A 19,127-nucleotide genomic window follows, 5' to 3' on the forward strand; every position below is an offset into this window, starting at 1 on the left:
ATTCAAGATTTATGTAACGAATCCATGTGGTCCATATGAATTCGTTCAAATCCGTTCGATTGTATCCATCGGTTGACACTCGTTGAACGATCCGGACAGGCTCCATGAGAATGATTTTAAATGGAACTGGGAAAACCATCATCGAGATTTCAGTGTTCACTGTATCGGTCCGATGGTGCACGGGCAATCTATTCCACGATGTAAAATTATGAGGTAGAAAATATGTGTATAAGACGATTATAACGTTCGATAAGACGACAAGCGAGTCTGTCTTGAGTAACACTGGATGCCCCGGAGCGAGCGATGCTTCGCGGACAGTAAACGGACGAACTAACGATGTAATCTACCGTCATCAGCAATTACTCGACACAGTTGTCCGTCCGTCCGTTGGGAGCGATGTTTGACAAATTTACTCGATGTAGACACTGCTAGTGTATAGATGTACTCGGTCGAGGTCCAGGGTCAGGAAACTATGATCGCGGTTAACGTCGCAACGCAAATCAGCACAATATTGATATACTTTACGGAGCATACGTGATACACACAGTGGAGTCGGAATTGAGAAACTAACGATATCTAGATGTCGGAGGAAGATTGAACGAAGAGGAAAACTGATACCGAGTAACGTAAAACTCTGTGATCGCTGCGCTAAAGCAGCTAGACACATTTTTACAACGTTCAATTTGGTAACGTTAACGTGACGAGACGTACGGAAGAGTCGCGACTTTTTAAGCTCACAATTAGATTGTGAGAGGTACAATCATAAATGAAGATTTCTAGTTTCGAGGACGAATGGGCCGTACCGTCTGAGTCAAAAGTCAGGAAAGAATTAATTAAGAAAAATATTATTATTTGTGGCAATGATGGCGAACCGTTTCTCAAAATTCTGACATGTTGTCACGTGTCTATTCAATTTACTCAGGTTCGTCTACATCGCACAGTAGCAGTGCTGTTTCTTAAAAATACTACTGCTGTAGATTTTTGATCGAAGGTTTAATTTTTCTCTCCACTCAACATTCGATTCGGACGGCACGGTCTTGATCTCACCGTTTGTACCGTTCATTATATTGTTAGTGCACTTCCAACAATCCTGAGGTCTGGTAACGGTAATGAGTCTCTTAAAAATTATTCAAAATTTCGTCGTGTCAATGTAACAACCTTGAAATTCAAGCTTTTCTACGTATCTATCCACCTTTCGCTCGGCAAACAAAAAAAAAAAAAACGCTGTTACACACTGGAACTGACTAACGCGACTGTGAGCCTGCAGGGTGATCGGAAAAAGTGAATTATGAACCCATTGACCGCGATATCCTTATTGACTTGTTGATAAAAGTAGCCCGTTCAATTTGTTGACGAAAAAATTTACCAGCATGCAGATAGCCGTCGAGTGAGTGTCCCACCGCGGATCGTCTGTGCTGCAAAAGTAGCATCCCTCCGGCACTGCAATGAGCAGCAGTAATCGCTCTGCCTGGCGATCGTTTGCCGCCTAAATCAGGTGCCATCCAAATCCCAGTGAGCAGTAGACGCTCCTCTTTTCCTCACTATTTTCCCTTGACACACAGTTTTTTCAATCACGGCGTTTATTTCAGCTGTTTCACCGACGGTCACACGTGGTTGTAATCAACCGATCATCGCGACTCGCTTCCTCATCAGTGTCCCTCAGCGAATTGTCGAGCCGACTCGTCATCATCCAAAGTACCCCGCACGTGTCATTAAAGCCATCGGACTTCCCTTTTCGGCACTCGGAGGAGAGATATTACAACCCACCACCACCACCACCACCACCACCACCGCCGCCACAATAGTTTATCCGGAAAATCAGAGGAGCGTTCAACGGCAAGACACAAGCACTTAACACTCTCGACTCCGAGAGGATAGAGAAGATTGGCAACGTCGTGTGACACTTATCTTTGGCAATTTACTCGACCACTCCACGTGCTCGACGTGTGTAATGATCGGTACCAGCACCTTGGTATAAAATATATCTTCAACCACTATCACCTTGGTCAACCACTGCCTATCGGATGTGCTCGGCTATTACCAAACTGTTTTGCACAGCCATTGTCACGCGTACAGTAGTTCAAGTTCACAACAGAGGTTGGATCTGTAAATCACCCGCAGCCCCATCTTTCGATGATGCGGCGTTACACAACCATCTTACCGACAAATGACCAATCACCATGAAACGCTTTCCAACTCGCAACGTCGTACATGACGATTGTGACGATTGTGACGATTGTGACGATGCACGAGTCGTGACGTCCTGTCTCACGTATAGTTGCACTCTGAACTTTGGTTCGACTGTGCATTCACACGATTGTCGTAGAGGAGAAGTCGTAGCACGCCAAAACAACACCGCGCACAGTTTCACGTTCACGTTCGAGTTAATACCTCGTACTAGTACGTACTACGACTGGACTGCCGCTTCGGCGATCGTGGATCGTAGACTGAATAGAAATACTTCCCCACTTCTAAACCTCATCCCCACCCCTCGATCCTCCGCAGTTGTCCGTCTCTCAGCAGTGATTCTACCCCCCACCCCTCCCGCCGCATCGTTCCTCGCCAAGTTAGTCAAGACGCTAATTATTGCTCTTACACACGCACGCGTATCGCTGTATAATTTAACACATGCAATATGTATATTAATACACACACGCACGCAACAAGTCCACGCGTTATAATATGTCGTACGCTTGGTATGTTATATACATATAATCTATTTGTATTCCTGTCTACAGCTCGGCGTTATGTACATATAAATTGATGACGTGTGTAAAAAGAAGAGAGTGTGTATAAATGTGCGTTAGTGCATACATGTAAGTTTTTTTTTTTTTTTTAAATATTTCAATTTTTTTTTTTTTTTTTTTCTCTATAACATCTGCAGAAGAGTGATTCGTTGGATGGTTGTATTTTCATTTATTCTTCGTCATATGGTCATGAAATTAATTTCAATTGTCACGTGTGCATAATTTTTGTACGTATAAAGAGGGAAAAAAATGGTTATTCCACAATTTTCAGAATCGTCTCTCGAAAATTTATGAGGTTTTATTGAAGGGAAGCATTATACAACTCGTATTTTGCAATGTCGATCAACCTTCAAAAGGTGGGATTCTAAGGTTGGGAAATAGGGACTTTTTCATCAATGTATCGTTACTTTGACATTAATATGCTAACTTTCTATCAATCGTTGTTATTATTGATAATCTTGTTAACACGTTACGGCGAGAGATTTTCAGTCAAAATTATATAGTGATATTGAATTTGAAATTAATATTCTAGAATGCGCTGAATGGTATAGTATACAGTCGCACATATCATGTATATTATAAAAGTAATCGGCTATATTTTCTATTTTACACTTATTGTTTGATTTTTTTTTTTTAAAGGTATGGTGCACCATACAGTCTCCAGTCGTAAAACAAAATTATGTGACATGTATTTCTATCAGTTTATGTACATTTATATGTGCGATTGTGCCAAAGATCTCATAAATAACTGTTTACGATGCTGATTCACTTAGATGTATCTTTTTCTTTTTCTGCATTCCTCCTTTTCACATTTTTTCGGCAAGTTTTGGCGAAACAACGACAACATTGAAATCAATATAGAACAGAAACTTCACAGTATTTTTTTTTTATACTTCAAAAGCGTTGAAAAATTAAAGTCTGTAAGAGCGTTTGGGAGTTGAAGCAATGATGTAAAAAACATGGATCAAAACCGAGATGGTCAAGGCTATACGTTGATAGAATAAAATAGATTTTGGCAGGCGTTCAAAATCTTAACAATTTATCTTGAGATTATTCCGTGGAACTAAAAGGCTGAAGATTTTCAAACAACGACAAAACACACGCGGAATCACGTTGCAGAGTTTTTTTCACGGTAAATTTTGGCTTTGAAAGTTTGCTGCAGTTTTTTTTTTTCACAGCACTTTCTTTCCCATCGGCTGATTGCGATATAAACGAACAAGTTGCGCTGAAGAAAGTGGCTAATTTTTTTCTCCTTCGCCGAATCGAATAAATGCATAAAAATGATGTTTCAGTAAATTTGTAGAAAGTAGTCTTCTGAATAAAATGAGCCATGGAAGAGAAAAATTTAACGATGCTACAAGATTCTTGTGAAAATTTCGGACCGAAACATTAGGGTAAAACCCTGTTGTTTTATTGACGTATTTTAATAGTTCACGAACAAATAATTACGTCGTATTTTTTCTTTTTTTCAGCTGTACAAAAATCATAACTCGTACGAAGCATTGTAAACAATACGGTTATGACGTCACCCGTGCCAAGATATATTTGTATACAGCAAGAACGCTGGAAAATTCAACTGTCTATTTATTCAAAATTCACAATTGTTATGTCTAACAAAACGAAAAACAAAAAAAAAAAAAAGAAGAAATACGTGACATAATTATTTCAAGTTGCTGTACCTGTGAATGTACTTATCAACATTCGAAACGAGAATTCCGGATAAAGGCTAATTCTAGTGTGTTTTATTTTTGTTATTTTCAAATAGATTCTCGCAGCTCGCTTACGAACATAATAATTTGATGAATACTGAATGTCAGATTGACTCGTAATGAAATTAATAAGAAGTATAAATTTTTGCCATACAAGCACCTTAAGAGGATGCTGGGGTCAGTCTTTACCAATCAAGTAAAATTTAAATTACCTGTATTTCGGCTATTACCCACGCTTAAACATTATTAAAGCAAAACAAATTAATAAATAACTGCAGATAGGGTCATTCCACGCGCAATGCCGAACAAAAATGTCGAGAAACTTTTTCGCCCCACACATATCTTCCTACAATAAGTGTTAATTCGATTGCAGGAAGACTGCATTTCTTGGTATTATTATTTCGTAAATAAAAACTTTTTTTCATACTAGTTATTCGCATCGAACGTGGAATGGCGCTAGCTGCACTTTTTCTGCATTAGTGACGCGTAAGCGTGTGTAATAGTGAAAACGAGTGAGCTTTTACTCGGTCGGTAAAAAATGACCTTGCCATCCTCTTAACTCCGCCCGTTTCAGGTACAATTTTCATCTCGAATTCGATCACACGAAGCGTTATTAAATCGAGTGAAGTGGCGCCTATCTCACTGTTCTCCACACGCTCCTCATCATCGCGGCATTTCAACGTTCGGCGTCGCGACGCCGCGGGCCTGACAAGGTCGTCGATAGTCAGCGAGACGAAAGCCGACGACGACGACGCTGCGGCCTGAGTTCGAGGCACAGTGACATACCTACAACGCCTAATTACTCAGGGCAACGCGTGATCAAGCATTTCGTTCGGACTGTCGCGATTCACGTGATTCGCTTTTAAAGACGCCTAATCGAGGGTCGCGTGCGCGCCGCGCTTTCGGTATAATAAACGACGTTTTGAATGTATAATATTACGTATCGTAACTCGCACACCGGGCTCTGTTCATCTGAGCGCGTGTACACTCGGGGACAATGAATCTGAGACGGCTAATTTTTTACACTAGACAGTTGTGTTGGCAACACGGAGAAACCTGCAGCGCCACTGTCGGCCGAGCGCGAAACAAACTCAATCTCAATAAACGTAACGTAACCCACGAACGTCGAATATAACCTTAGAATACGTGTCAATCCAACAAGTCATCATCGCCGCGGTATTTTAAGGTTAGATTCGACGGTCATGGATTATGTTACGTTTGTTGAGATTGAGTTTGTTTCACGCTCGGCCGACTGTGGCGCTGCAGGTTTCTCTGTGTTGCCAACATAACTGTCTAGTGTAAAAAATTAGCCGTCACAGATTCATTGACCCCAAGTATACATGTCAACGTCAAAACGACGGTCTTATGCCCGTATTCATAGTCTCTCCTTATCTCAAAGATAAAGGACGCCTTGATGAAGGCTTTTTTAAATCTCAGAGGCGTCCTCGTTTCATAGTCACAACTCGGCTCTCCCTTCCAGAAGGAAGACATATTTAGGGATATGTGATTGCTTATGGTGGTAAAACTACTGATCGAAGCGCCACTCAGATTCATTGTCCCCAAGTTTACCTAATATACGTACAGTATAAACCGTGACATGGAAGTATTGGATCCAAAAACTGGTCAAACCGGGTTGTGAATTGATCGAACTTGAAAATCGATCTTTTTTTTTTTTGTTATCTCATTTCGCATTTTGAAAGTTTAGGGGAAAATTGTACGGTTCGTTTCTCCTTTTGTTTCATTTGAAACAGAGTTGATGAAATTGCGATTGGATAAAATTCGATACTTTTCGTCAAATCACTTTGTTCGTGAACTGTACGAAGATCTGTTTAAAAAGAATACAAAAATATGTTGTTAACTATAGAGGGATTATAATCAAAAGTTAAAATGTCGATGTTTTGTTTCGAATTGCTTCAAAACACTTGAAAATCTAGTAGATTCGTTCGATTTTGATCTACTATGACTCATCGTCTTCGTCAGAACATTATTTTCTACAAATTTACTGAAACTCATTTTTTTTCCATCATGTCAGCATCGTTGGATATTGAATTTTACAACATTGCAACGGTACTGTTTACACGATCAACAAATAACGATATTGAATTTACTACTGAAAAAGAAAACCTGTTCCAGTGAATTTGTTGAAAATCCGTCTTCTACGATACAAAATGCAAAACTCGCACGAATCTGCCAAATCTTCAACAATTTTGAATCGATATCGAAGCTTTGATTACAAGCTTTTAGTACAGTTTTGTGCTGTCGGATTTCACCAACTAATTCACGTGGACACATTTTATCTATTCGATATGCAAGCCGGGCGAATTGGCGCAAGCTTAGCGTTACAAAACAGGTGTCGTCGCGTACGGCGGACAAAAAAAAAAGATCTAAATTCGGACACGCACCGGTTATTTATAATACATTATACGTTCTCATATTGTAAAGATCTCTCTTTATCGTTGTTAGTCTCATTGAAATTTTCTTATCTAAAGATTGACCGGCGATTAAACGAGCGCTTCGCTGTAACAGGCAGCATTATACAACAACAAAAATGAATCTCCAATTCTTTATTTATTTAAGTTTTCAAACGTCGTATACGTAATACATTTACTGTATACAAACACATATTTTTCACTGTTCATTCTTTCTTCAGGTCATTATCACACGAGGAAAGAAAATTTATTGTTTACACTTGAAACTTCATCACGGTTGAATTCATTTTTTTTTTTTTTTTTTTAGTCTTACTAAGAAATACAAATAACAGTTTCAATTATTATTGTTGTTGTTGTTATTTTTTTTTTTTTTTATTTTGTTCCACTTACAGTTTATTTGTCACTAATCATATCGGTATATTCAGGAACCAAATTATTTTTGGGAATGCAGTTGAAGCCAGCTCGATGAGGATGAATCGATAAAAGGAAAAAACAATAGTTTACGCAACAATCTATTTGTTTAAACCCAAAAACGAGATTGCCGGTTATCAGTTTCTTGATAGTTGTCTGATAATCGTCACTTTTAAGTTTTGTCATTGATAATATCATGTAACACGTCGAGTATTTCTCACGATGTTTTTTTTTTCACATACGCAAGTATTATATGTATAAATATATACCTAATGCAGTCTGAGTATTTTTCTGATTCACAGGCTTGTTTGCGCACTCATCTAAAACTCACTTCTCGTTGCTCTTGGCCGTTTGAATAGCAGTGGTAAGTATTCTTACCACCTATCTTACATCCATTTTTGTATATTTAGAGAACTTTGAAAACATGTTTCTTTTTTGTGGTATTTGACTATTTCTGATAGTAGACGGAGAGGTTTTCAGTACTCGAGAGTAATTATTGCGATATAATGGAAATTGTTATCGCTGGAAACAATTTGATTGAAAAAAATCGTGAAAATTGATGGAATAATCAATTTCCGTGAAAGTTATCCCTCTAATCGTATACATTTTTTACATAAATTATAAGTTTTTGGGATCGGATAGGATTTCAAAAAATTCAAGGCCTATTTGATATATTGATTACAATAGTTTGCATTAGGAAATTTTCAATTAATTAATCAGTAGAAATTTTTAAACAATGAAAAATTCCCGAGACACCAATAAGTGAGAAAGTCAGGGTGGACGATACCGTCCTTGTTCCAATAATTTAAAAACATATAAACAATCCGTTTCAGTTAATTTGTGAATAATAATTTTCCACCTACTATAATAATAAACTTTCAAGCATTTTAAATCGATTTGAAATAAAAAAGTCAATACCGAAACTGTTTTTCATCACAATTTCGACATTTGTTTTATTTTCCGTTATTCTCATGTCGCTTAAAAAAATTGTCGTTACAACTTAAACGAAATCACAAATTCGATATTAATACTCGTACGATAATCAGACTGATTACGAGGCCGGTTATTATTCATTCGAATCCGCAGTCGGAATGCAAACGCGTATAAAACAAACAACATCGTCGAAAGCTATAGCTAGATGAGTATCGGAAAAGCGGTTATGTAAACAGCCTTTGGTCATTGTAGAAAAACTTTCATGTAAGAGCGACGTAACGATTGTTAGATTCCAAGATTTTCGTTTCCCGCAGCCCGAGATTTCGGCAGATCAGGAAAGGCGGGCAGGGATCTGTGTACGTAATAAAAGCAGATAGAATCCGAATTCACGCCTCTGAGCGCAACAAAAAAATACGAACGATCCAACCAGAAAGTACATTATACCCATATTAAAAAAACGCAACGCGCGATAACTCGAGGGAGTTATTTATTCGCCTTTTTTTACAGATCTTGGCTATACGGTTCCTGTTATCGCCGAAGCGGTTCAAAGGTTTCATCTACACTGGTTTCATCTCCGGCTGTACAGCACATATTATTATTGCATCGACGAGCATCGATCATCGATCACGCCGAGTTATAATTCTTTTTCCAACCTTCGGGGCATCCGATCGCGAAAAACAGATGCAACATGAATAATCGTACGATCAATTTCAGCTTCTTCATTTCGATACGTAAATGAAAAATCACGTCCGTTCCATATTTTTACAACATCTGTAATGTAAGGTTCCTTTGTTTCTTATTATCTGTACAAAGTTGGTGATAATTGCATTGCTTGCGAATTTCGATTCATACGTTGAACGAAATTTGAGAAATTCGTGCTAATTAAGGTGATTCAAAAAACTGACTCAAGTGTTTATGTCAATTAAGTTATTGTTTTTTCAAAGAATAAATGATCTTGCTATAGCGTACCTGTACGTACGGTCATTTTGACAGGAGGTAATAATTTCTGTTTAAGATTAACATTGTTACTTCAATGTGTGTAAATAAACGTGGTGTTTTTAAGACAATGCGGTACAAGGAAGATACGTTCGATACGATCGAATTTCAAATCTTTTTTCCGTTAAATTAACTACGTTTCAATTCCATTAGCAAGTTTTCCCTCGTCATTAATTGAAAACGTTTTCAAATCCTGTTGAACAATTCGCATGCGTTTCGGATATTTAGACTTTTGAGATTTTCATTCCGATTCGACGCGATGAAAAAATCTGAATTTTCATCATCCGAAATTCAAATCTTATTTTTAAATCTAATACATATACATATAATATTTTATTACGCACATGTATGTATATATATATAATGTTTACAAATAACGTGTTAGATAATATCAGCAGACCGCCAGTAAAGCCGAGTGTTTGAATCATCAATGTTCGTACACATCTATATAACTACACGTATATGCATGTGGTACACAACATATGCATATGTGTGTGTCTATGTAAATAAATGTGTTAAGAAAAGATAAGGTGAATAATAATACTTATAAGTGAGAAGCATTTCAATTTTCACCCACGTAATCGTTGTGTAAAGATAAAGCGTTAATCCAAATAAATTGGCTGATTAATTATAACGGGAAAGCAAGTGTCTAGCATCCGTAAGATTGTTGTCGGATAATTTGATACGTATAAATATATATTTTCAGATTATTCAAGTTCCACGATATAGCAACAGTGATTATATATATATATATATATATATATATATATATATACGGTGCGTTCCACGTCAAATTAGCAGCCCGTGTACCTTTGATTCTGATCATTTTTTAATGTGATATACTTACCAAGCCAAAAGGATCGGAAGAATTTTTTCAAATTTTCTTCAGTGAAATTTATACGAAAATGTAATTCTTTTAAATCTCAAAAAATTCACACCGATTCTACGATTCAAAATGTGATTTTTGACCAACACACGATTAATGGGATCTCAATATTTACTATTTTTATATAAACACATCGTGTAGTGTTTGAAGATCATATTTCAAATCGCAGATTCTCTGTGAATTTTTTCGTATTTTTTAAGGATGGCGTCTTCGGAATTGGTTTGTCCATTTTTTTCAAACTTCATCGGTGGTTAAAATAATCTGAAAAAAATTCCTAGACCTTCTACGGTCCGTATGAACATCATACTAAAAAATGATTAAAATCGAAGAGGCTCAGCTACACGGGCTGATAATTTGACGTGGAATGTTCCATATATAGTTTTATTCAGCGTAAGATTATTATTCGTATCTCAGGTCAGTCAGTATTATAAGCGTATAAGCATTATGTACTGATATACAAAAAGTATACGTAAATAGAAACAATAAAATTACACTTCGGGACTTATAAAGTGTAAAAAAAAGTTTGTGAAAAAATTATTGCACGCGGTGGTGGAAAATTCAAAATTGTGAATTATTGAAGTAGAAGAAAAATTTTCAGACAGATAATTTTGCATAATTATTTCTATTTTATATCTGGTCAATCTAATCGATCTGCTGTACAATTCGTTCGAAAATTTAATAACATTCGACGAACCGAAGTTTTATATTTATCGGTAATAATCTTAATGAGAAGAGACGTGATGCAAAGAGCAATCTCTACATGGAAAATAATTGTGATAGCTAAATTCGCTATGGAACATTGGTAAACAATGTATATTATAAAAATACGGATAGATTTTCGTATTACTTATACTTTTAATATCATATACTTGTCGACAATTTCTGTGTGATTCAGATTCCTTTGAAAACGAATAAAGAAAGGAAAAAACGAAGCTAATTAATAATGGTAATACAAAAACGATAATGATTATAATAAGGATGAAAATATATTATGAATCTCGTGCAATAATATAGTCGACTAAAATTGAATACAAGCCATTTTATGTACATTTTTTATAAATGTTCTTCATGGAATATCAGGGTCGGTATCACTTTCTTCTGCCTTGTTTCTGTTTTGAATCAATCAAACCGTTTTTTTTTTTGTTTTCTATACAGATTAATCGGGCATGGGATTATTGTTCGCGATCATGGACGTATAATTATTTCACACACTGAGAAAAATTTCGTTTGTGTGGTAACTAGAAAAATTGAGTAAAAAAGGTATCGTTAAAAAAAAAGTGTTTGAATATTGTTGGAATTGCGAAAAACGAGGCGCGCCTAACCATTTTGCGCAATCCTCGATCCTTTTTTGGTAATTGCAACGCAAAATCGGTTTGTTCGGTTTACTCTACTTTTTTAGTTAAATAACGATTTAACGTCAACTTATCGTTGCACAAACGTTAAATCTTCGAAAATATAGCAACAGTGATCGTAATGAGAAATAATAGTCACGGATTAGTATATAAAAAATTATCAATAAATGTATTGCAGAATTACACGGTAAACAGAATGTATTCTCGAACGAAACGACGCAATATTTAAAGAAAAATTTCATCTTATATCCTAATTCAAATGTGTATGTATAAATTTTTGTACCGTTTCTTTAGTATATACATCTTGTCAACAATTTTCTCACTTATTTGGGTTGCAATATTAGGAAAATCGTAGTCGATTCACAAATATTTGTTATAATAAAATCGAGATAAAAGTGTCGTTTCCTAATTTACGAATCCCTTGAAAAAAGGCTGATAACTTGTCTCGAAAGTCGTAAAATAAGTAAAATTTGAACAATGCCGAGTTGAGTAGCTAATAAATCAAACTCCGTATCAATCGGTAATCAAAAACACGGTTATGACATATTTAATAGTCTCATATAACCGAGGCTTTTAGAGAGTGAAGTTAGTGACGTTAACGTAACGAAACATAGAGGGGTAAAATCACTATTTTGCATTTTTATAGTGACTTTGATGTAGTAAAGTTTTCCAAGTCTGTATACATTTTTCCTTATTACAATTTACTGCATTTCAGATATTTCTGATACTGCTAAATAACGATTTTATCCGAAACGTGAATCTACAGAATAACGTTACCAACTTCAGGTTCATAGGAGTTTTCATGACGGAAACTTTATCTTCTCTTTTCATAAAACGACACAAAATTCCTTAAATTTTTCCTCGCACCATCGTTAATTTCTAATAATGGTTACGATTACAGTCGTAAACTATTTTTACTTTCAACTATTATCCAGTAAGTACAGTTTACTGGGTAAAAATATGCAAAGACGAGAATGCTGATCGGATTTTTATAATATATGACGATTGTGTGAAACATTCAGCAATCGAACTTCTATTTTAAAAAATTATGAGCCAGCATAATTGATGTGAAAATGATTCACGTCGATAAAAACACCGTTAAAAAAAATCATGGCAAACGCTTATTATACATTGGCGATTGTTACATTTGAAAATGTATGTTCTTAGCTTTATTGCGGTAAACTTGAATCAAATTTACATACCACTTTGTGGTAGAGCAAATATAGCCTATATTATAAATATTGCTAAATATCCGTTGCAGCCAGAGAAATTCGATAGTACTTTCTGCTGGATAAATATACACACCGTGAGAAAATGTCAAATATTAGACATTCCGTAAATGTGGATTGAGTTTATTTTTAGAATTTACGTACACGTGAATGTGTAGAAAAATCCACAAGAGTTCAACCATCACGTTGTCTGTAAACGTATTCGGGATCTTATAAGTTTCGGGAATGGCTCGTTGAAAAATCACCACAACAAATGTCAATGGAATTAGATCATGGCAATTAATAGGTATACACGGTTATCCTCGGAAGTCTCGATCAGAGTAATTATACTGTATTGGAAGTTCGTTCTTCGTATGACGGAAATTCATCGGAAGGCATAATTATTTCGTTATTTAACACCGTTTGAAGTTTCGATCTAGATCGATCAAGGTTGATAAAAAAAATCGAGTTTTTCCTGATTCCTATAAAGCTTAATTCGGGCGAGTGAAAGCTAAAAAAGCTAAACCAAACCACCCAAACTAATGTAAAAACCTAAGCAAGTTAAAATATGACCTGTCCCACATTTAATCCTTGTAATTTGAACGATATATTTGAACCGTTAAATTGCAACGATAACCAATTTACGCCAGAACTTTGTGGTGGGAAGCAGCCATCATGAGATATGAAATTTATGAAAATTGTGGAATACCTGTCATAGCATAACCGTAAGTCGAGAAAGCTTCAGGTTTGGGAAAAATAGGGAAAGTTAGAAGTGTCAAAAAAGCCCTGAGAACAAAGCTCAGAACTTGCACAGTTTCGCTACACTGTGAGAGAAATTTTTAGTTCCGGTTACCGGTCAGTCCTTGACTATTTTCATTTTTAACCACAATCGAAAAATATAGTTCTAGGTAAAAAATGAAAATTAGTTTTCTAGCCGTTACCGGAAAGTCTGGTATCCGTTGCTATTCTTTCTCATTTTGCAACAATAAATTGACGTTAAAGCCTTGTTTGACTAAAAAAGTAGAGTAAACCTCAGAAACTGATTTTGCGTTGCAATTACCAAAAAAGTATCGACGATAGCGCAAAATGGTCAGGCGTACCTCGTTTTTCGTAATTCCAACGATATTCAAACAGTTTTTTTAACGATATTTGTTCTACAAACGAAATTTTTCTCAGTGTATCGGTAAAAAATCGCAGGGTGTTCGATCGGAGCCAGATTCCACCCGATTGACGACGAGAGAAAGCCGCGGGTTTTACCGCATTCGTTGAAGAAGAGACCATGCCATCGATAATGGTGGTGCAACGTGTATTGCAAAATTAACGTCGCGACTGTTATTGACAGTGAACACAATCGGGTTCAACCAACTGACATCAGACGCGGATGAAAAAAAAGACCTCGATTGCAGATAGAGGACGTTGTCCCTTCCCTTTAAATGCGCATGGATCGCGCGTGATGTTATAAAGTATATCAAGTAGCTCAGTGCAGACTTGTGTCTTGTTGCAACACGCGCAATAAACTTTGCTTGTGAGATGGCTTGGAACGTCTTGAACTGAGAATTGGCAATGCGAGTTGAAGATTGAAAAGACAAGAAGGACCGTTCAAAAAGTTTCCAGAAACGTTATTTGAGCCAATGATGGTGACGATGGATGAAACATCTTTTCTATGTAACAGAAATGACTCTGAGCAAATTCAAATTAAGAAGCCAAGATATCTACAGTTTGTGATGCAAATTCCTAATTAGCAATTTCAAAACAATCAAACTCTGCATCGTGTTTTTTAAACCGATTGTAAAGTTTTTGTGCTCGTTTCACTTCTGTGTAATAATTTGTTCCGAAAACATTCAAGATATCAAGAAAATCTGACAAATCTATTTTCACTCACTCGGGAGATAACTTTTTGTAAAAAGATGTTTTCAGATCTTATCTGGAGATATCTACGGTCAACAAAATAAGCCCTGAAACATAAGAATCGTCGGATCAAAAAGATAAGAATTGAATAATTTTTAACGTTCTAATTACAAGAACGTTTCTCAAATTGTTGATAACTTATCTTGCGTTATTAGAATTCAAAAATAACTTTCTAAACTTGTCGCAAGTCGTTGTGGACTTTTGGAATCAAGAATATATCAAAGATTATTCATAACCAAAGTTGGGGTTGAATTTTTTACCGTTTGGAACAAAGTAAAGAATCGCAAAAATAACCGTAACACTGAATTTTTTCTAAACTTGGGTGACTATCGCTGAAAATCCCTCCTTTTCGGACAATGTATGTACAATTAAGGGAACAATTTTGTGTATTAAGAACCAGAACAGAGGCACGGAAATGTTGATTTTTGCAAAAACAAAGGCTATGCAAAAAAAAACTTCTTTTGGAACAATTTTTCAACAGCGACAGAACCGAAAAAAAATTTGCATTTTAGGAGAAAGAAGAGGAGTATCTTAGGCGAAAGAAACATTTTATAATATTGAATCCGTAGAAAATGTAGAACAACTCCAGAAAAACTCGGAACAATGTTTGGAGCAATGTTTTTTTGCCACCAAGGTGGGCTGACTTCACGTGAGTCGTGGCCACGTGGTTGGAATTGCGGCTTCTATTGATCATGATTATTATTGTTTGACCGGGCGCCACAGTGGTCCGAAAGCCTGAATTCTCGGCCAAAACCCCCAAAACCGAAAGTTATCATCCGAGGTAAAGCTTCATATATTTTTCAATAAATAGCATTAGAGCTTTGAAATCCAGAAGGGCAGCTGTTCGTATTCATTCCATGGCTTGTGATAAACCCTCTAAAGTGACCATTGTCGAGACTCGCGCGGGACTGTGGTGTGTGCACGCTTTCGAGCGCGCGAAAAAAAAGCCTGTAGTTTTTTCAATTTTCATCAAAATCGAGTGAACCAAAATGGATGTTATTCCTCGAGGTAAGTGAATTACGTAAATTTTGCGAACGAACCAAGTTTCGGAATTTATGGCGATGATATTAACGATGCAATACGAGTGCTGCAAAATAACCTATTTCATCGAATTGCATTACTATCTGTAGAGAATTAGTTTATGATCCCCGGAGATCCTGCGGAGATCTCAACGATTCCTAGTGTGAAAAAGTATAGAGGATGTGAAACCGTTGGCATCGCGTGCTCTTTTTTGCTCCATTGGTCAAAAATACGCGTTCTTTGAAGCAGTGTTTTGTCGACTCGGTCGGAGCCTCGAGGCCCATCGAGGGATTAGTGTAGCGGGGCGACGCAGACCTTTTCTTTTGTTTACATATACCTGGGGACCGTCAGAAATGTATCTGCTGTAATATACATGGTGTCCAATTTGAATTTCATTGGACTCGCACTACTGAATATTATCATGAAAGTGAATAATTCTAATTTATAAATTATAAAAAGTAAGTAAAATATTTGCATTTTCAACGATAGGATCCAAGACGGAGGTTGCGCAGTGGACACGACAGCAACTGTTTGATGCCGTGCATGAGGAATGGGACGAAAATCTCGATACCCTTATCGAAAATTTGGGCGTTAAACTGCTCAATAAAGCACCACATTTGTTTCGCATCGAAGATCGTTCGCGACAGGCGTTGACAAAAGTCATTTGCAATTTCAAAATGAAATGGCGAAATGCTTGCCGCATTGAGGATCGTTTTCTGAAATGACGGCGATACGGCTCGGCGTTTTTTTGGAAACACTGAAACGTCTGCTCGCATTCTTGGGGTCGATGCTGAGTTAATGAAAAGATTTCACGTAATTTTGCAAGTTATTTCATGCGGGTTTAACGTCAAAGTAGATTCGTTTGGAAAATATTGCAACGAGACTGCTGATCGATTCGTTGAATTATACCCATGGTATTGTATGTCCAAAACCGTAGATAAGGTACTTATGCATGGCGCACGGATTGTCGAATTAGCCATTTTGCCAATAGGACAGCTCTCTGAAGAAGCTCGGGAGTCGCGAAATAAAGACGTACGGAATTACCGCGAACGTTACTCACGAAAATGCTCGAGAGAAAAAAATATTGAAGATATATTTCTCCGACTTCTAGCTTCTTCAGACCCGCTTATTTCGAGTTTGCGAAAGGCACCTCCCAAAATGGGAAAAAGTTTGTTTCCTGAAGCGATCGCGCTTCTAGGTTATGAAAAATTTAGTTTTGAAGAAGGCGACGCAGACAACGTCATTCGTCAAAACGACGTCGATGATGAGATTTCAGATAGCGATTAATATGTGTCTTTAAAAATTATGTTATTTTGTTTTATAAGAAAAAAATCTGTATGAATTAAAGAAATTAATTTACAAAATATCACTTTTAACAAAGTTGTACCATTTTTCACGAAATATTCCCGCCATTTTCGGTCCACCATTTTAAATTTCGCATTTTTGCATTCGTTTTCGGAATCGGCGACCCCAAAAACATTACTAGTATGAATTTCAGCGAATTGGTATCATTTTTCGCGAAAAACATCCGCCATTTAACGTCCGCCATTTTGAATTTTGCATTTTTGTTTTTTTTTTCGGAATCAGCGACCCGAAAAACATTCGTAGTATGAATTTCTAAAAATTCGTACCATTCTTTGTAAAAAATATCCGCCATTTCGGGTCCGCCATTTTGAATTTTGCATTTTTGCATTCATTTTCAAAATCAGCCAGCCAAAAAACTATAGGTATGGTAATACTAGCAATTTTTACTGAGAAATATTTGAGTTATTAGTTTTGACCAGGAATTCGGCGGGCGACGTAAAAGGAAAACCGCAACGGTGTAAAATCAAAACGAGGTACGTAAAAGTAGAAAAGTTTGTATCGCCACCCACAAAACGTTTACCACTTTACCAGAACTTTCTAGCAGCTACGACAAGTTGAATTTTTTTCAATGTGTTTGATTCATAATTTTATGATGATCAGAAAGATTTCAAACTCGAGGTAATTAAGTGATTGTTAGTTTCAATTTGCGAAGAAAATTGATCCAAGATTATACAAAGTATTAGCGCTGAATCTCCCTGCTAAAAATGACAAAGTAATGCAAAACCTGGCAATTTAAAGTTGGTTAAAAAAAAACACAAGCTTCCTGAATACTTTTTTGCAAACTTTTAGATGCCTCGGAATTTATAAATCTAGCAATAATTGGAACACGTTTTTTTTTTTTTTGTCACAATTACAAAAATTAAATATGCAATGTGTACGAAAAAACTCGTCGCGTTTTCAACAAAAATAATAACTATTTTTAATTTTGATGGATAGATGTAATAGTATTTATACTTTGGTGCTACTCGCAAACAAAATTCCTGTGTATCCGTTTTTGATGAAATCCCGTCTTGCAGATTTGATTTATTTCAACAACAACTCGATCTATTTTATAAAAAAAATGTATTCTGCTAAAAATTAACACATCGCGTTCACTGGATGATCGGGGAATGTAGATGAAGAGTAGAAGCATTTTAAAACTACATTAGACTTTTAGAAACCAATGTCTAAGCCTATATTTTTTTCAGGAATTCAAAATCGATTAGAAGTACGTAGTGACAAATTTACGAGAACCGTTTTATTTATCTAGTAATGTTATTAGACACCTTGTCGTATAAGTGACGTAATAAACAACTAATTAAGCGTCTAGAAATCTGGGAATGTAATAAAGATAAATGACAACGAGTAAACACTCATTAAAATCGTTATGTTTCATTTCGTATATATAATCAACATCAACAAATACCCAAGTAATTTGTGTACGCATGCATCAGGCATATGTACACATAGGTGTGTGTATATACACACATATATATATATACATACATATATTATACTCCCTGATTTGCTCACGGAAATAGAAAAAGAACGTAAATAATAAGAATTGTCTTTGAATCGCGTTGAATAGCGAACCACCTTAGTTACGTGGCCATAATGGCGTCACGTTTGATTTAATAAAACCGGTACACGTGACGTAGCGACGAAGAACTGGGATTTACCATTAAATAGAATTATACCCGCGGGCGTGTCATAATACGTGTATATATATACATATATTCACTGTTGATCGGTATATGATTATAATGTATACCTAACCGCATTTAACAATATACGTATTACACATATATGTATAATACATAAACTTACCGAAGTAAGTTGAATCTTTCCGAAATTGTTATATTATGATGTTCGTGAAGAGAATTTCGTTTACGCCGCGCGAATATCACTGCAGAATAAATTTGGTGTTGAGAGTGTAAAAGATAAAAAAAAAATATATATTAAGAAAAAAAAAAAACCTGTTTCTGGTATACTTGGCAAAACGATGGTGTGAAAGATGGAAGAAAAAAAAAAAAAAGACATTAAAGTAATTAATGTTTTCTTTTTTGTGTTTTACATTTTTCAAATTCTTATTCGACTGTATAATTATAGCGGTTCGTATTCTTTATCTGTCGTTAAACTATACCACGTACTTCCGGCAAGAATAACGGTATCAAAAAAATACAT

General features: G+C 36.1%; 1 protein-coding gene across 3 annotated transcripts in view; it reads right to left on the minus strand.

Annotated features, from left to right (window-relative positions):
* The window catches only part of LOC124183659 (nuclear factor of activated T-cells 5-like), a 64,451-nt gene that overhangs the window by 23,574 nt on the left and 21,750 nt on the right, over positions 1-19,127 (minus strand). For 2 of the 3 annotated variants that reach the window (XM_046572410.1, XM_046572408.1), the window contains exon 1: positions 1,367-2,452. The exons of the other annotated variant lie outside the window; for it this stretch is intronic. In XM_046572410.1, the coding sequence (XP_046428366.1) occupies positions 1,367-1,502 (136 nt within the window). In that variant the 5' untranslated portion in view covers positions 1,503-2,452. Of the gene's footprint in view, positions 1-1,366; positions 2,453-19,127 lie in introns of those variants that run through there. 3 annotated transcript variants of the gene reach the window in all.

Source organism: Neodiprion fabricii, chromosome 5 (assembly GCF_021155785.1).
Source record: "Neodiprion fabricii isolate iyNeoFabr1 chromosome 5, iyNeoFabr1.1, whole genome shotgun sequence".
Taxonomy (NCBI): Eukaryota; Metazoa; Arthropoda; class Insecta; order Hymenoptera; family Diprionidae; genus Neodiprion; species Neodiprion fabricii.